Source organism: Zonotrichia leucophrys, chromosome 6 (assembly GCF_028769735.1).
Source record: "Zonotrichia leucophrys gambelii isolate GWCS_2022_RI chromosome 6, RI_Zleu_2.0, whole genome shotgun sequence".
NCBI classification, from domain to species: domain Eukaryota; kingdom Metazoa; phylum Chordata; class Aves; order Passeriformes; family Passerellidae; genus Zonotrichia; species Zonotrichia leucophrys.
Genome location: NC_088176.1, coordinates 7,002,816 through 7,023,157, shown reverse-complemented (window position 1 = coordinate 7,023,157; position 20,342 = coordinate 7,002,816). Strand labels below are relative to the sequence as shown.

The window sequence follows — 20,342 nt, the reverse complement described above, 5'->3', positions numbered from 1 at the left end:
AAACTTAAAACAAGCCAACTTATAATGACCATCCTGGTTTAGGCCATGTAGAGTTAGTAGCTGTTACAGTGCTGAGTTTGGATTTAGGATGAGAGTAACATTTATAACACACTGATGTTTAGTTGTTGCTGAGCAGTGCTTACACCATACAAGGAATTTTTTTTCTATACCCCATCAGCGAGGAGGCTGGGGGTGCACAAGGAGCTGGGAGGGGTCAGAGCCAGGACAGCTGACCCCAACTGACCACAGGGATATTCTGTACCATGGCCCATCATATAAATTTGGGGGATAGCTGGCTGGGGACTGCTGCTCAGGAACAGGCTAGGCAGAATTCTGTCTGTGGCAAGCAATTGTTTTTCATTTGCATCCCTTATTTTTTTGGGGTGGTTATTTATCTCTTTCTGTTATTTTCCTTTTCATTCCAATTTATTATTCTGATTTTAGTTTTTAAACTGTTCTTTCTCAACCCACACTTTTCTGACTTTCACCTTTCCAATTCTCTCATCCCATTGAGGAAGCAGCTGTGTGGTGCTTAGTTGCTGGCTGGGGTTAAACCACAACAATGACTCAACAAAAGTTTTCTGCTTGAATTTAATCACACAATTTATTGGGGGTGGGGGGAGAAGCTAATTTCAACTGGATTTATGTATCAAAGATGATAATGAAAGGAGTTTAGTTTTATTTTACTGCTGCTCCAGATGGCTCTCAAAAGGGACTGAGAAGCATGGGAGAAACCATTCTCTGTCTGTGAGGGGTTGAATTTGGAAAGTTCTGTATTCCAGGCAATTGCCAACTATTTCTTACAAGGTTCCATGGCTTGTAACTCTGGGCTCCTCAGAGACAACAGTATGAAGAAAAAAGAAAAACTAATTTGGTGATTTTGCAGTTTGCATCACTAGAAGACAACTGAGCATTTGTTTAATTCACCGAAAATTACACAAGAGGATTTTGGAGGACTGGCAGGTTTAGAGACATGAATTTTCCATAGATGTCTCAGGCCTAAGGGTAAGGTATGTTAAGGATAACTTACTTTCCATTGAATATTTTTATATAATATTAATATTTATAGTTCCTTTATAAGATTTTTATTATTTGTCTTAAAAGGTCATTTACCAAAACAAGACACAAAAAAGTAGATACAGACTTGATTTGACCTGACTTATGAATCTGCTATTTTCTTTGACAAGAAATGTGAGAGGGAAAGACTGAGTAGCAGTAGATTATACTGTCATTTAGTAACCTGTGTTTTTAAAAAAAGGCAAAAAAAAAAAACCTGTTTTAAACTTCACCCTCCCAGATTGCAAGAGACAAACCTCATCTCAGAACTGACACCACTGCAGGGGTTATGAAAAATGAACTGCATCATTTCAAAGTACACTTATTCAGAATACAAGAAGCAGTATGGAGATAAACCAAGTATCTTGTTTTTATTAGTAAGCAAGAAAGATGTCAACCCAACCACTACAAGCACAGATATGGATAATTCACACTGAATTACTCAGTAGATTTTTTATACAATTATGTCCTACGTGGCCTACAGTTTGAGGACCCATATTTGTATAAAAAACAATCCTTAGAATTACATATTATAAATATAGCACATTTACACCCCATCTGATTGTATCCACTTACCTATGACAGGTGAGTTAGGAGCCTAATTGCTGAAGGGCCCCTACACATTTAATGAGATAAAGCACTACCATTTTCCAAGCATTTCTTTCTGGGCAGCAGTTTTTATGTCTTTTTAGACAGTTTATGTTAGAGAGGAATACAATACCCTCAATAAACCAAACTACAATGATTTAGAGAATAAATACTTCCTAATCTCAGTCAGGTGATCAGTTTAATCCTGATCATAGGTTACAGGTAGGTTAAATCCAGTTAACACCTGACTTCCTAAAGAATTGCTCCATTTTTGCCTGCTTCTAATCTTAATATTTAAGAAAGAGCAGTGCCTTTCTCCTATACTGTGCACCAAGAAGGAACATAAAAGTCCTGGGGAACGCAAAATAGAAGGACTGGCATGTGGGCCAGTTAGAAACATTTCTTTTAAGGGACTGTGTAAAGAAAGTACACAAATGAGTTTCCAATTAAGCTTCCCTGGCAATGTCAGTAGGTATCCAAAGTTTTATATCCCACACTTTATATTCTGACACATGATCTCTTCACCATGTCACACATACCCTTTATTAATTTATAAATTTCCATCTGGAAGTAGTTCAAGTCCCTGCCTCCATGACCTTGTCTGTAAGCAGTTCCAGAGCTTTGCACAGATTGCCAAGAACCTTCTTTTAAATTTCTCATTTATTCATAATTGTTTGTAAGTATCTGATCTTGAAATAGTGTTATCCTTTAACACAAAAGTCGTCTTGCCTCACATCTACCCCCACACATACTTATAAAGAAAGCCATATGCCCTTTCAAGCTTTGTTTTGCCAGATAAGCTATTTCCATCTCAGCTGCAAAAACAGGTACAGCTTTCCCCAAACCAGCCCACTCTGCACCTGCTGTGCATCAATGTGGGTCATGAGAACTGTAAACAATATTCTGAGAGTTGTCTTACCAGTGCCTTGTAAAGCAAAATTAACACTTTGTTAACAGCCCTCACTGAAGATTCTTCATCCAATATTCCCTGAAACTGCTGCATGGCCACGACACAACCGTGGCTCATGGTCACACCACAGCTGATTAATGCATTAAACCTCTTCCCCTCACTATTGACACCAATTATCAAGACACCAGGTTATACTAGAAGAACATGACATTAATTCTCAAGCACCTCCCTCTTGTTTCTGTACTATTAGATTTCCAATTGTCAGTCCATGAGGTCATTTATTTTTTTCTGATACACTAGTCATTCCAATTTTGTGTCATCTCTTAATGCCATACCTGTTCTCCTTCCTTCACCAAGCTCAAAAATACTACTTAAATCAGTGCCAAGATCAATCCCAGAGGAATTCTACTAGAAAACTCCTTTCATTTTAATATTTTAATTTTTAACAGAACCATATTTTAATATAACCCTTCACTCAGATCCTCTTCCATCTTCAGTGCCTTCATTAAAGCTCATCTTTTCCACTCTCAGTAACTTCTACACCAAACAATATAATGCCTTATTTCGATCAAGGTAGATTAGGTCTACTGCATTACTCTTCTCTGGGACAATTATCTTATCAAATAAAGATATTAAGTTAGTCTGATACAATCCCTCCTTGATAAGATCATGTTGTAGTTTTTCCCACTTTCCATTTACTTCTAGGTTCTTGATAATCTTTTTTTTTCATTCAAAATCTACTCCCTAAGACCTTGCTTGGTGTTGAGGTCAAACCATCACACCCGCATTTTCTTTGACCACCTCTTTTCCTTTTCATGAATAAAGGGAATAACATTATTAGTCTTTAGTTGTACTGAGATAGCCCTGAATTGAACAGATACACATAAAATCCCTACAAATGCATTCAGTGCAAATCAGCATTGCAGGATTCTTCCAATGCTCTGAAATGGGCATTGTTTAGCCCTCTCCATTTTTGGGCAGTAAATAGGCTGATAGCCTATAGCCTAAATTCAGCTGATAGCTCATTTGGGAAAAATTCCATTGTTCTGTGTACCTTAAACACCTTTTTTTTTTTTTTTTTTTTTCCCAGCACTGGGAGATCTAACAGCATTCACAACCAACAACAGCTGCTTTGAAATTGGCATTTAGGACACATTCATTTATTTTAGCAGTGGAAGAGCAGGGTTAAAAGCACCATCAACAGTAGTTTCGATATGAGAGATATTTTCAAAGAAAGAGGAATAGGCCAAAACATGCATGAAAACACATATGAAAGCAGTGTGTGTTATTCATTTTTATAAACTCTGCTGTCTCAACTATGGATATTAATTTTGTATTCAAAGAATTGACTTAGTGCAGATATTTTAAATATTCTGATTTATTTTTCAAAATGAGAAAAGAGTAATTATTTTTAAAGGAGTAACATTTTTGCCACTTATTCCATTTACTTTCCTTCTGTTATCTTCTTTTTCAAAAGACAAGCTGTAAAAAGACAAACCCAGCAGAATTATTTATATACTTTTCACACAATCTGTGAATTGACATGTTTAATGCTTCTGGAAAGAAGTGACTGTAATACAATGCAAATTATTAATTTATGAATGTGGCACAATTGATAATACATGCCTACAGCAGCTGTGACTTTCTACTCTACTTGAATGGAATGCTTTTATTATCCTGCCTATACTCTGAGTCCTGGCAGATGTATGCAGATGTGTGCCATGGAGCCTTTGAAAATTTCAGGATTAAAGGTGGCTAATCTTCCAGAAGCTTCAATGGGAAAGAATATGGAAGGGATAGAAACTAAACTCTGGGTTCTCTTTTTTTTTATGCCACCTTTAAAAAAGATGAAATTACAGCATAACACCAGGATCAATAGGCAATAAAGTTTATGTAGTGTTATTTATTATTGTTAAGTCTTTATTAAATATGTACCTTCTGCCTGCAAAGGGCTGTGCAGAATGAAGAGGGCCCAGTTTTATAGAGATACAGTTATAAGACTGGATTTTACAAAGCAGCTTGTAAAACCTGCAGGTAGAACATACATTTTCCACAATACCCTCAAGAAAGAAGTATTCTGGAAACTGCTCAGGATATTTTGAGGCAGTAGGGACAATGACTTTTTTTTTTTAGAATAAATGATTAGAATTGAAAGTTTCTTAGAAAACAGTTTGTCACTAAAAAATACCATCTGGCCCTATTTTGAGAAAAGGTTTTATGAGACCATGCAGCTTCCATGCAGCTAGTTTCCAGATCCAGGGTCTATGTTTTAGTCAAACTGAGACAGCCTTTCCTCAAACTTTCTTGGTCTGGGCATTTGCATGGAATATGGAATAATTTCTGCTGCTGCCTAGTTCAGCTCATGGGCCTGTATCCAATGCTTCTGAATGTCTAAGGAAGTGGTCATGTGTTTCAGAAAGAACACAGATGGAACCACAAAATTCATCTTATGAAGAAACTATTACCAGAGAAGCCTAAAAGTGTAATGGACAACTCTTGGTTTAATGTGAGAGTTACTCTCATTGTGCAAGAAATTGATTTGGCTTTAATGCATACAGTGGAAGGATAAAAGTTACCTAACTTCACACTAAATAACACTCCTGTTATGAATAAAGACAATAAAGCCATTTCATTTCACTCATCTGCACATACTCTTTTTCTTACAAGTACAGCATCAAGTAGCAACAGAGCTTTAAGAACAATTTTTTAAAAAAATCTGAAATATATTAGAAGAAATAATGACTGCTGCTCACCTGATAATTTAGCAGGATTATATGTGAACTTCTGAGAACTGACTGAAATAGAAAAAAAAAATCTTTTATTAACTAACTATAAAACTATTACTTTCTCCTTTGGTGTTTATTAATATTTTTCTATGATTAAGGTAAAATTTATATGACACAAAGCAGTTGGCATACTGGCATTATATGCTAATAGGAAAAAAACTGTAATTAATCAGTTAAAAGAGAGTCTTTTCAACAGACTGTTTAATGCATTTCAACCCAAGATTACTTTTTTACATGAAGGTCCCAGTCCTCAAAAGTGTTTCTTTAACAGCCCTTTTTTCAGAAGATTTAATGCTACCACCCATCTTCTTACAGGATGTTACAACATAATGGATAATTTATTTACATTTCTGCTAATATCAAATAAAAAAACCCTCTTTTATAAATGGAAGATACAAACAATTACAATGTAAGAAGTATTTATTCACTGTTTATCTTGTAGCTTCCCTTGGGTGCCAACTTAGGGGTAACCAGTATTGATGTAAAGCAAACTCCAATCTCCCATATAAAGAATTAAGAAAATTTACTATGAAAATGCAAATTCAAGGCTGTGTTTTGTACTGTGATATGGACTCCAGATCTGAAAATTTCTTCTTCATTAGCAAAGTTACTACACTTATGCCAAGATAAATAAAAGCTCTGATATATGTTTCAAAATGAGAGCCACATTTGTTGCTTATCCAAACAGCAGAGTATAACAGAATAGCAGAGTATAAAAGTTTTAGGACAGACTTTCTGACCCAGTAAAAGAAACAACTGAAATGTATTTAAGACTCTAAACCACAGCAGAGGAATAATGTGGATCCCTATATAACAGCACAGCTACCAATCAGCAAAGTAAGCAGGTGGTGTGTTCTCTGACCAAAGAAAATGGAAAACTTAGATTTAAACCCATAAAAGAATAATCTTTGCTTTAGTAAGCTGAAGGGATCCAGTGAAGCCTTTCCAGATGGAATTAAACAAAATCTTGGAAGTAAGACTCAAACAGAGATATCACAATGCAAATAGCAGGCTTTGTCCTTATAAAGAACATCTGTTGTGAAGTTGTTTACATTCCTACCAAAGTGGAAAAGGGTATCACTAATTCTCCATTGCAGCCAGGCATGTAATGGGGGAGTACAAAGTTACTGCTTAATATTTTTTAATAAACACACAGAGCCTTTCACTAACTCACAGGTTTTTTACCTGTAAAAGTAAATAGGGATTTGGGGCAAAGAGAAATATTCTCATTTTCATGATACTCATTTTCCAGATATTTATTTCTCATTTTCCCATTATTTTAAATTTTATTCCATGAATTTTGTAGTCCATTTTCCTCCTGTTATGAGGAGGAAACAGGATGTCTATTCATGCCTGCCTTGCTGAGCATTCTACTAGAAATGGAGAGCTTCCAGCCTGTGGATCAGCAGTTTGCTCTCACTCTTCCAGAGATAAAAACTAGATTGTTCTTAGCTTGAGTTCCTCAGGAAATTTGAGATAGCCCATAAATTATAGGTTTTTACTGCATTTTACTGTTTTCCTTTTCTGTTGTCCTGCTGTAGGTTTTCAGAAGTAGTTGAGGCATTTAAGTAGCCAGCAAGAGCAGGAGAACCAGCTCACAAAATGTTCTTGATTTACATTGAAAACACTTTATTTGGTGTCAACAAGTTACACTGCTTTCTGTATTTTAACAATTTCAACAACATTTTAAATAATAGAGTTAAAGCCTTGCTGTTTAGAAGTGGCATTATAAAATTAATTTTTTATAAGTCTGTGATTTTTTAATGCTGATTTATGATAATTACTAGGTTTCTCACTGTTTGTGGTTTCTCTCCAATAGAATTGCTGCTCAGCATTACATTCCAAGTGGTTAGAGCTCACATATACATTTTTGTTTTTGACATATAAACACACGCATATACATAGGCTATTTCCTGTAAAGGAAATAGCACTTCAGCACCATGCAAATGCAAAATGACAGCTGTGAATTTGTGCCACCGAACAATTTGACTTTATTCCTTCATGTGAGGTAGACAAAAGTAGTTGCCAAATACAAAGACCACCAAGAGCAAAGGAAGACCAGAGAGATGTAGGTTGGTAAGAAGGTTTGCTATAAATAAAGCCATTCAAAAGTAAGCAGTGTAGTTTGTATATGGAAAAAATAATACTAACAGTGCCTAAGACCAAAAGACAAAATTTATTTGTAACTATATTCCTACAATTTCTAGTTCTTATTATGCATTTCTTATGATGAAGACCATATTGTATCATCTGACTTTTACCCTGCCACTTCTTTACTTTTGCCTCTATTTTTTAGCTTTTAAAAAAACAATTTATGAAACAGTCTGAGTGTATATGATTTAGAAATAGGTTACAGTAATAATTTTATAGTGACTTGAAATTACAAGCAAAATCTTTCTTTTCTTCTTCCTACACAAACAAGAGAGGAAACTTGTAGAAGAAACTTTACTATTAGCAAGCAGCCTGATTACGAAGGGCAATTAGTAATTTTGAAGAACACTGAAAAGACATGACCTGATTACAGCACAGTGATTAAGATACAGATATAGATTAAGATTAGGATGTACTGATATGACCGACAGAATGAAATTAAAGTCACCTTTCTAGCAGCTAGTGATCTACCAAAGATCTTATGCTTTGCAGAAGTTGGAGTTGAGTGAAGGTAATGCACATTTTACTTTTATCCTGAAACATTCAGGTTCATGCCCTTTCCATGGGAGACAGCAACTGCCCACCTTTGATCCTGGACTTGATCCTGGTTCTGAAATTACTGGTACAGGTTTCACATGTGCGGTTAAATTTACATAATCCTGAGTTATTATTGTGAGTAATTTACCATATAAAAATCAAGCACATGGCAAATAGCTGCAGGAGTCAAAAAGCTGTGAATCTTAATGTCAAATACTTATCCCACTGATTTTTTTCTGAAGGAAACTCTTAGAGAACTGTTAATCGTGCTGAATGGTCATTCTCAGACAGTGAGAAGTGCAGTTGGAGTCAGACTCCTCTTTCTGGGGAGAACAGCTCCTTTGCCATAATTAGAGTTGCTGAAGCACCCTCCACACAACACAGTAGTTCCTTTAATAAGTGACACTGAACTCTATCCCAGCCTACAGCAGCCTTCTCAGCTTCAAACACAAAAGCAGTCAAGTCTCAAAAACTTCAAAGAAAGCTTTTCATTTTATTTTCTCCTTGATCCACTGATAGAGCAGTTCATTTTCTTGAATTTTGTAAAATGACTTTTCACTCATCAGACCTGTGTAACAAATCACTGTCTCAATCACCAAATGTTCCCATTTGACTCATCTGCTTTTCCTTTGGCCTTTGGGTAGGAAGATTCACTTCTGAAACATTTTCTAAATTCACTTTGGTGAACTCTTCCCCCTCAGTTGCACTTTGTGCCATTTTAAAAAAATAATTGCATTTCCTGCAACATAATGTGCTAGTTTCAGGGTTTTAAATTTCATCAGAACCCACATTTTCTTTCTTAGAGCAATGTCTTTCCATTTCTAACACACTACCAGCTGTAACATGGTGCCTTTTAAGCAGTAAAAGCTATAAGATTTTTCCAGAATTCTGCTGCATTCTGCTAACTTAGAACAGGCTTTTCATTAATGATACATTTGTACTCTCATGTATATTGTTTTGGTTTTTGATGGTCAAAGATTTTCTAATTTCTGAACTTTGCTGCTGCAGTCTATGCTAAGTCAGTATCTCCTCTGAGAAATACTATAACACAGGCCTGTCAATAATCCTAATATTTTTCAATGTTAAAAAGGCTGTAAATCTATAAAGTTTCATTCCTCCAGGCTTTTTCTGCCTCAAAGCAAATAGGCAGACTTCGCATAGTTATTCTCCACAGGGAATGTAGTCAATCCTTCCCAAGGTGTAAAAGCAAACCCTGTAATGTGAATTATATTTTCAACCAGGTGCTTACATTTCCAGGTGTACCATCCAGTAACATAAAAACCAGAACTTTGCAGGAAGTCAGAGCATTGTAAATTTTTACACAATTATGCTCCAAAAGAGCACAAAATGGGCTGTGTTGTGATCTTTGCTTACTGGGACTAACTGGAATAGAAGCACTGCCCATTTTATGCTCTTGAAATGAGAGACTCAGCCAAGCTCAGTCTGATTACTGTAAGTTCCACAGAGTCAACTTGACCATGTTCTCCTATGTGACAGCAGTTTTTATTTCCTTAATTTCTCAGGTTAGACATTAGTCTTCAAAAGATTAGTAAATCTAGGCAGATGTAACATTTAGAAAGGATGGTGGTCACTGCATAGGAAAAGGAAGCAGCAGAGAAAAAACAGCTTTTGAATGATGGAAAACCAGTTAGGAGCACAGAATTAAAAAAGTCAGAGGTGTTTGACTAAAACCCCGCAGTTCCTTAGTCAGAACCAGCTTGACAGATGTGCCCATGTTTGACATGATTCAGTGTCATCTATCTTATTCCTTACCAAACATCTTCAGCTCCTACCGTGCTGCCTGCCTGCGTGTTCCCATTCCCTGTTTTCCTTGTGGGCTCCGCCACCCAGTCACCCACATTCCCCTCTGCTTGAGGTTTGCTCTTGCCACCATTTCTGAAAAAAGGTGGCAAATCCTCACCTCCCGCTCTGTCCCTGTGTCCCCTCAGCCTTGTCCCCTCAGACGTGTCCCCAGACCTCTGTCCCAAACCCAGGTAGGCCAAGGCCTGAGGGCAGCACTCTGGGGACCCTCCTGGAGCCCTCACAAAGAGCTCGGCCCACACAGCCCACAGAGCCCCAGGAGAAGCCAGGAATGAACTTAAACACTTTTTTCCAGCAAATACAGTTCACAGAGAAGCAGGCGAGGGAGAAGAGGAGCTTCATCCAACAAGGTTGGCACCATGGGCGCCATCCCCATTCCCACAGGGGTGTCCTGAGGGGACTCGTGCCGGGGAAAGCTTGACAGAGCCAGCATGGCTGGTTCTTGCCACCAGCACGTTTCTGTAAGGATGTAACAACCGAGGATTTACAAACTGAGCACATATTCTTACGGGTTTTTGTTGTCTTGCAGCTAAATGTGACATAAATGGAAGTTATGAAAAAATTAACCAAATAAAAGAAGAGCTGCGCGCTGCAAAAATTAACTTAGAAACCAAGGTGAGCAGGCATATTTATAGTGTACATAATAATGAAATACGTTATGTTTACAAATACACGACCTGTTCTTTCAGGAATAAGCACTTTCGAGGAGTGTGCTTCACCTGCCGAGTAACACAGCATGGAGGAAAACTGCACTGGGCCTTTCTGAATTAAAAATGTGTCCATCAACATCCTTCCTCCCACAGACCTCACCGCTGGGGCTGTGTCAGGGCAGGATGACTTTTGGGGCCATACCGTGTTTCAACATCCTGCAGCTTGTTACAGCACTTTCCTCCAGCGTGCAGAACACATCCCTTGGTTGCCCAATGCCATTTATTAATGGCCTTTCACAGAAAATATATGGAAACATTCCCTGTATTTATTTCACAGGATCTTGAGTCATATACGGAAGATCTTTCTGTGAACTTACAGTTAAGGCTTACAAACCCTAAGTGTTTTTCTAGGAAGGCTAAAGACAGAGGAAAGTTTCTGAATCTATTTAGTGATTTTATTACTCTTTCCATTTAATCAAACTGCAGATGTATTTTCAGATTAAGCAACCATTTTTGCAGAGTTTTTCACCAACAACACCTGTGGTTGCAAATTATGTAAAAATCCATTTGCTTGTGTCTGAAAATTAAGTCTAAATACCCTCCCCTGTGCTCTTAAGTGTCTGTGCTGACAGAATGTGTGTTCACAACAGGAAAGCATGTGGTGCCTCCTTTGAAGTCAGAGCTGTTGGATCCTATCATTTAAATAAACAACTTCAAGAACCTTTGGGATATTGCCTCATCTAGTTGTGAAAATAAATGTTTGGGGGATGACTTTCATCCTTCCTAAAACATCCTTTCTAAAACAGTCTCTTCTGCCTTCTGTAACAAACTATATATGTATATATATATCAACATTGCTAAGAAGGGATCAGAATAGAACTAATTTACAAATATTTACTAGTTGCAAATTGAGACTATAATCATGCAGGCAGTTATTCAGACACTCACATTTATGCATGCCACAATCTCAGAGCCCAAAGGTGCTTTAAAATAGTAACTTATTTATCCAACACAGATTATATCTGGATGTTGCTTGTTAGGTGAAGTCCTCAGTAGTCTTACTCATAAGTTTATTTATGAACATCACAATTTTATGTTTATATTACTAATTTGTTATTGATGCATTGTGATTTATAATCAAGGTTTATGTGGTAGGTACAGAAGGTCCTGAGAGTAGAGCCATTATTGTAAATGACTAATGGGAAGAGCTGAAGAACTATTTCTAATTAAATTTTATGTGCTTTACTGACCAGTATTAATGATATTCTCACTGATGTCCACAAAAATACATTTTACTTGCTTGCCTAGTCTGACATTGATTCATTTATAGATAGGAAATTATACAGAAAATAATGGAATAGAAAAATGCATTTCAATCAGACTGTATTTAGGTTTAAAGATTATATAGTTATTGACATTATTTAAAGTAATTTATTTTTCACTACAGGAATTAGCTTTACATATGTCTGCAAGAGTTCATGTAATTCAAATAATATTAAATAATGCTGTTCAGCTAATGCTGTTCAATTTTTCCCACACCAAATAACTGAAGTTCTTTACAAGCACACATATCCCACCATGTGCACGCTCAGCAGCTGATGCCTGACCAAGGTACTGAGACTGAGTTCAGAAGTTTTTTGACATCTATTTCACAGACACTGCCTGTGGTCAATCAAAGAGTCCTAGGAAATGCAATTTTTCCCTCTCTTCTCTAAAACCAGGTACCATGTAATTAGAACCCAAATTACAGCATTTTGCTGTTTGTAGCTCAATGACTTCTTTAAAAAATTGATTGCAAATGCATAGATGAATTTTGGCATCTTGGAGAAACTACATTAAAGCTAGTTATGTACAGTATTGCAAATACAGTGATGTAAGACCACCTACTCTCTTTGAATTAATATGTGAAATAAATTCTGAGCTAGCATGACCTGCACACTTAGCATTCTGGACATATCAGGGACAAGGAAAAATCTAGTCTTTGCTTTCCAACACTCACATTGCAGTTTTGGGCATTTCATTCCACGATCTTTCTATTTTGATCAGATGTACTTCATCTGTGCCCTCTCCACAATCATGTGCATTATTTAACTTTAAAATATTTGCATTTTTACCACTGTAATACCACTCTTATTTGGCTTTTTCTGCTTCTATACACACAAACACTTGTGAATCAGCCTGACTGCTCAATTTAATTCCTGATACTTACCCTGTGCCTTTACTCTCTGTGGGCAAATCTTAACTTTGCTTTCCCTATTCATTGCTCTGAGTCAAGAGAACTTGACACTCCATCAAATAAATGATTCTCCTCCTTTAAGACTCTACAACACTTACCCACTTCCTATTATTGTTATAGTTTATCCCACCACATATCTGCACTTTGGTTAGATGATGATACAGTAGATGTGCTAGAAAAATAAGAAGCCTTCAGCAAATTTTGAAAAAGCAGTGGTTGAACAGCATACCTGCATATCAGATAAACTAATGGTTAAAAGTAATAAAACTCTAAATAAACCTAGGTGCAAAATTGAGGTTTAGGGCTTGGGGGATTTATTATCAAACTGTCAATAACCAGTGAGTTAATTCCCATCACCCTTCCTCAGCTAAAAATTCCAAAAATTGTGCTCAGAAAAATATCCCACTCTCCTTTGCATACTCCATGGTAGCATTGCAGAGTGGATGACGTACAACCATTCAGCCAAAACCCAGAATAATCAGATATTATTCTGATATTATTGTCTCATTTGGTTCATGATGAGCTTTACACAGTGAAATGGAGGACAGTAAATTATGTTGGCTAAAGGATCCTGAAAAAAATTTCTTCTAAACCTAGCAGATTTTAAAATGCCATTTTAGATAGACAGAGCACCACTAAGTGAGTCTTTCAAAGAAAGATGACTTTTCAAAATCTTAGCAGTATACTTAAAGGTTATTGAGGGGAAAAAAGAGCTGTTATGCTTTTGTCAGTCCAGCAGCTGTGCCAGCTCTTTTTAAACTGGATCAAGATCCTTGTGTACAATTTCAGAGCATATGAAACAATTAAACAATAACTTTATAATTTTTTTCCCTTTTGGAAGGTTCAGCATCTGTCTGTAAAGCAGTTCAATGTAGAAATTCTGAAGAAACGTGAAGACAGCTTAGAAAAACAAAAAGCTGAACTTATTAATCAAAGAACCAGTCTTCTTAAAATCATGGTATGTTTCCAGCTGTGATACTCACACAGCTCTTTTCTACTGTACAACAGCAATCAGCTTTAAAATTTGAAAATCTGGAAAAGCTAATGTCTTAATCAGGAAATTTTTATTGGTTTTTTATATTAGTATATGTAACCACATAAACTTAGATAAATTCTCACATTTTATTTAAACCATGATCTAAGGTAGTGTATGCTGAATTTTATCTCCAAAGCTGATTTTATATTCTTGACTTAATTTTTTAATGTTTGCTGTTGTATGAGTGAACTCCAATTCTGACAGATTATTTCCTTTGTAAAAGTAAGCTATGGAAGCCTTGCCTTAAATTGGATTGCCTCATCCACAGTAAAAAATACTGAAAAGGATCAAAGGAAAACCCCAGGGAGGCCCACACCACATTTTAGCAAATGTGGACAGTTTAGCAATCCTGACATGGCACACAATCTCTTTGATGCCAGACACACCTCACCACCTCTTCAAAGGTAGCTACTTACAACAAGTTTTCCAGTTCTCTCAGATGCTAACCTGAATATTGCCTTCCTCTTACTTTGTTGAGGCTTCTTGGATCTGTACATATGAAGAAATGCCACAGAGGAGCAGTCTTTACTGCATCTGTATTTGCTCTTTAAATCAGCACAGCTAAATTTTAAACATTCAGTACAAAGCACCAGTATTAAACCTAAATCTGTAGGCAGATATCTTTTTAACTTTAGTCATAGTTCTGCATCACCCAAAGTATTCCCAGTATATGTGTGAAGTTTGGTATATAAGTTAGCTTTTCTTTCTTCCTGTACATAGGGATAATTTTATTCTATTTAATTTAGCTGTCAATTAAGACTTCTTAGAAGAAATTTAATATAACCTTACTCTTTTGAATATTTTTTCCCCAGAAAATTGATCTCTGATTTTCTATCAGCAATAGCATTCTTGGTAGTTATAAAAGGAGTTAAAGTGCATCTACATTCTGCAGAGGGTTAAACAACACTTTTATTTAGTTAAATAACAAGCTGGAAAAAAAGAGCTGCCGTACTATGCTAGTGAGTTTAAACAGAACTTTTGAATTTCAATATGAATTGAATGGAAAATCTGCAGGTTCAAGTCTATAACATAATGTAGTAATTTTTTAAATGCTGTTATCAAGAATAGACTTCATTTTTGCAGGGAAAACATAAATTTAAAACAACTGGCATAATGATAGAGCTGTAGCTCTTATAAGAAAAAGTAAATATTTTCTTTACTTTTACATTTTAAAATTTTATTTACTTTCCTACTACAAATTTAAGGATAAAAAAACAACAGTATGTCTCAGTCTGCCTAACTTAACAAAGACTTTCATTTTTTTCACTTGAATATTCAGCCTTCCCTTTCTTTTTCTCAGGCAGATGCAAAGAGAAAAATTACTGAAGAGGAAGATAATTTTACCAGAGAAATAACAAAGTTTAACAATGAATATGGACTAACAAGTAATAGGGATCTTCTTATTAAAAAGAAAGTCAAGACTGAAATAAATGATTTAGAGAATGAGGCAGCTCTGTTGAAAAATGGTAAGTCTTCTATTAAACCAGTTTATCTTGGATTAACACAAATCGATAAAATACAGCTGTTTAGCACTGAACTGAAAGTGTGGTCTGACATAGCAAGCAGAATTAAAGGCTCTTCTGTTCCCTGTCCTCTTCAGCCTTTCTGATGTGAGCACTGTGAGGAGAAGGAGCCAACCTAAAGGGGCAGCTCCCAGTGTCTAATTCAGCCAGCACAGAGCTCACAGTCATCCACAGCCACTGAATTAGGATTAGAATCACCTGTGGTTCAGCATTTCCTTAGCTTCAAAAGAATTGTAGACACAGATGCCCTGTAGGACTGGTTCTTCACTGCCACAGTGCAGCTTGATTTTCAGCTAAGGTACAGAGTAAGGGATCTCTCAGAGCACAGGGTCACACTGCAGGGCAGCCCTTCCGCAAGGAATTCGGGGTCGTCATGGATCACAGGCTGAACATGAGTCAACGACATCAGAATGCCAACACCACACTGAGACACAAACAGAATCCTGACCTCTAACACATGAAAATAATTCCTCACTCTATTTGGGGCAGTTAAGCTCTGAACTGGAGTGCTGTGCATCTCATTTTGATCTTAAACTTCAAAAAAAAAAAAGTATGGACCAGCTGCTGAGAATCCGCATAGGATCAGTGAGAGTGATCAGAGTTCTGGAGCACATGAGAAGGAAGAAAATGAAAGAATTGTGACTATTTAAGCTATTAAGGAAAAGACTGATGAAAGATGGGTATCAGTCTTCAAACTGTATAAGCATCCTGTAGAAAGAAAATAAATATATTCTCTATACCTGTAGTGAACTGAATAAAAAGTAACAAGGGTAAAGCACAATAAGGGAGAGTCTGTCTGACAGCTTAAGAATCTTTTTAAGAACAGTGGACAACTGAAGCTCTCTGACTTAGAAGATTGCATTACCAAAGGAATTCGGAGTGTCCATTACCAAAGGTTATCAATAAAAGGTCAAACCAGCATTTTTCAGAAACAAGAGGTACAGCTGATCCTGCCTTCAGGAGAAGAACGCAGTAGATGACCCCTCAAAGTCCATTCCAACCTCATGATCTGCCAAGCAACAGCACTTTCAATTCCCCATATCTGCTATAAAGATACTGAAAAATGACTGTCCACTGGAGCTTGCACTTGGTAACACCTTCTTTCTTATTTCCTGTGGCTAAGATACTAATCTACAACTGAAAAGTCTGCATTTGGTGTCAAGTGCCACTTTTAGCATTTAATTTTTTACATATTCCCACAGAGCTGGGCAGTTAAATGATCAGTAGTACCTGGAGGGTGATCAAAATTCTTCTCTAAGTTCAGGTGCCATCTCAGTTCCATCCTTTAATTGCACCTTTCTTGAGGCACAACTTGTCTTTTTGCTTGCTACACTCCTGGGCACACTGACAACTCTGAAGTGAAAAGTTTAAGCAACTCATAACAAGGAAGTTATGTGAGGACCTCCAGTTGGTAGAAAAACAATCACAATTAATTCCAGATGCTGTCTTATAGTAAGGTTCAAATATATATAACACCAAAAATATTAAGAAGAGGGTTTTTTTCAGTCCTGCTGAGAGATGTCTGTTCTCCACCTATTCAATCAGTCATCTTCCTTTCTTTATGGCTGAATTAACTGTAAAGCAAAACATTCTTTTTATGCCCAGACAACAAAATATGTTGAACAGCTCAATAACATTAAAAAAATCATTTTCTTTCATAGCTCTGAATGCATTATATGACATAATTTCCTGTGAACTGTGTTATATATGAATTATTTTAGTTTATTTTGGTTTTATATTTAAGGTTCTTTTGACTAGCTGAAGATTGGTAGAAGTAGTTAAGAATATTTAAGATTGAATCATGAATGCTAAAACTGCAATGCATTTTAATTTAAAACGTATTTTTTCTTAGAAATGGAGTCAATGGAACATGAAAATGTTCAGTTAAATGCGCTCCAGCTGCAGAAGAATGAATTAAAGCAGGATTTATTTACTCTCCAAAGTGAGCTCAAAGGTGTGCCTGATAACTATTTCTTATAATTATTTCTGGCTTGACAAATGCTTTTGAAAAATGTTTTCTGTCAATTTTCTCAAGCAAAAGGAATTGTAGTAACAATATTTAATTTTCTTTTTACAATACGTAATACATCATTTTAAAACATGATTAAAACAAATATTATGGCTTTCAACACAATTTAATTTAAATGTCATTGATACTGAGGTCCAGAGATCTGCTGAATCATGAGCTGTAAATATGAAAGAAAGTTTTGCTTTTGCTGGTAAGTCATATACTTAAATGTAGAATTTAATGTTTCAAAGAACTTAAAGTCAACATAAACATTACTTAAAATCTTCTGTGTCAAGGGTGATCACAGCAATAGGGAGTATTTTGAAATCTGAATTAAAATAATGTAAATGAGTGCTTTATCTATTTTTTTTACCAATATCTAAGTAAGGTGTCACAGTAAGAGCTAAGAAAAGCAGTAAATATGGTCCTAAATTGTTTGGGAAAAGAGTGAAATTTTCTAGATTGCAATATGTGATTACAATAATAAAAAAATAATTAATTTTCTTTATTTAGATGCCTTTACCCTTCAAAAAGTTTCATGAAGAAATATTAGAAAATATAAATTTAGAATATGTAGAAGGTCTTTGAATATGGATGATTAATATATATTTATAGGGTAATTCTGATTTCATGTTTAGACCTTGAGAAAGTAATCAGGGAAGCGGAAAGAATGACAAAAGATTTAGAAGCAGAGAAAGTCCAAGTCACTGAAAAACCTCAGACTGATCCTGAGTGTTTAAGGTAAAAGCCTCACATTAATCAGTTCTTAATTTAATTTTAGGAGTGTAACTGCAGTTTAGTCCTGATAACTATTTTACCTTCCATGTACAACATTCCTTCTGAAATCAGCAGAACCCTTCATTTTTTATTAGTCAGCCCCAAGTCCTGTTGTTGATTGCAGCATTTCACCCTCACATCCACACCCCAATGAACCCAAAACTGCAAGTGTCAGCAGGGGTGTCAGTCAAGCCCAGAGCAAGAACAAACTGCAGCTGCTTGGGTGGAGGATCAGTTCCTGAGGTGCTGCAGGAATGGTGGTGGTGCACAAAGCCAAAAAAATAATTAATAGGCAATGCAAAGGAACTCCTCCTTCTAAAGCTAGACCAAAAGATTCTCTAACAAAAATTAAGGCAATCACAACTTATATTACCATCACAGGGTTTTTCCTATATATCCCTAAGCTTTTGACAAAAATAAATAAATATAGCGGGCATTTTTTTTAATCTGAAAACTTTCAATGGAAAGTTATAACTTTGCAGAGAACCCTGAGCAATTTTCTGAAAGACGATTTGGTAATGACCCATTTTTTGCTGAATATTGGTTTTTGAAAGAAAATGATATATCAGCCCTATTACTAACTCTCTTCAACCTCTTGCATGGTGTTGAGACATGGCCAAAATCCCCTCAGCATAAAAATTAATTAGCTCACAATCCTGCATACAGTAGCAAAAAATTTGCATTCAACATATACAGAGAAGACACAGTGTAAATAATAATAACAGTAACAATTCTCCAGGACAGCACATTATATTTCACTCCTTTACATTATTCATTCAATCATGATATATTGGGGTTGTGATACACGAGGCTGTCAGCTTCCTTCCAACTAACATACTTCCCTTGGAATAGTTTACTGCCATGATGCCACTGAATATCCAAATTTGTGTAATTAATTTTCTAGAGCAGGTTTCCTGTGTGCAAGGTACAGAAGTAGCCAGCATTATCATGCTTTTAATCCCCAGCTCTGCCACTGAGATCCTAAGGATCAGTCAAATTCATGTGTGTCTTTCTAGGCAGTGGAATTAACTCACAGCTCTTCAGAACAACACTTTGGCTTTCTCTGGGTGAAAAACTGGATAAAACAAATTAAATTCTATTAACTGCAAAATCAGCAAGTGTCATTTACAACCAAGGCAAGAAGGATGATGAGATTTTCTTATTTCATGAAATGCCTCCTTTTATGGTAGAGATAAGCTAACATTATTTGATAATTGCATGTAGTGCAAAAAATAAAGTGCTCCTATGCTATTACCACTATCACAAAATGCAAGCCCTTCTTGAAGTCTAGTAATATACTGAACACATTTTCTTAAAATTGGAACATTTTTTTCATTTCAGATACTGGAGAAAGTTTAAGACAGATTTGCCTAAATCATATTTTTATCTTGCACTTGCTTTTGATCAGAAAAGCTCAATGCTTCATAGAGAGAGATAGCCCTGAAAAAGTTAACTCAGATGCCAGAAGCAATAGAGCTGTGCTGCTGTATTTCCATGTCAGCACTAATAGATTCTGCTTTTCAGTGGAGCCAAGCAGACAATCCTCATTTGTCTGCCTCTCTGTCACTGCTTTAGAGCCACCCCAAACTTTATCAAACTCATACAACTCTAGCAGTTGTTTAGGTATTTTTTTTTTATTTAACAAAGCCTACTCATCACTTCTTGGTTTGGACTACTGAATTAAGAGAATGAAAGGGGATTTAAAGTATTAGACACTGTAAATTGTGCAGCATATAAATAGTCCCCTGGAGGGTACCTGATCACTCTCTGGTACCTCTGTATCATCCAGAGGATGGAGGCAGAATCTGCACAGTGCTGCACACTAAGACAACTAAAGGCAAAAAGCAGAAGTTGAAACAAGAAGATTTAGAGTAAGTTTGAGGGAAAAGCATTTTTATCATGAGGAGGCACAGTTTGCTTAGGGAGGTTGCATAGTTTTCATCCTTGGAGGTTCTCCTTCTTGAGACACACTCATATACTTGTGTATCTTAGCAGGAGTCAATTTTGGTCATATTAAAATCAATGTGATTGAACCTTCTGTGTCTGAGAAACAACTCTTTTTAGCCTAACAAGATCAGGTTTTTTATCCCCATACTAGAACAGAATTCTAGTTTTTCACTGAAAATCATTTTTATTACACATAAGGATAATATTTTGACACATGTAATGTGGATCAGAAATACTTTTTTTTTTTCCTATGAAATAGCACAAAATCTGATTTTATTTTTTACAGAGCTGGAAACCACACCACACTAAGTGGTAA

At 36.1% G+C, this 20,342-nt stretch overlaps 1 protein-coding gene across 1 annotated transcript in view; it reads left to right on the top strand.

Moving 5' to 3' along the window:
- Positions 1-10,120: 10,120 nt before the first annotated feature.
- Positions 10,121-20,342, top strand: part of CCDC172 (coiled-coil domain containing 172) — a 17,703-nt gene continuing 7,481 nt past the window's right edge. The window contains exons 1-6 of the mRNA XM_064717377.1: positions 10,121-10,199; positions 10,379-10,464; positions 13,577-13,693; positions 15,072-15,237; positions 17,147-17,248; positions 17,941-18,043. Coding sequence (XP_064573447.1) covers positions 10,121-10,199; positions 10,379-10,464; positions 13,577-13,693; positions 15,072-15,237; positions 17,147-17,248; positions 17,941-18,043 — 653 coding nt within the window. The remainder of the gene's footprint in view (positions 10,200-10,378; positions 10,465-13,576; positions 13,694-15,071; positions 15,238-17,146; positions 17,249-17,940; positions 18,044-20,342) is intronic.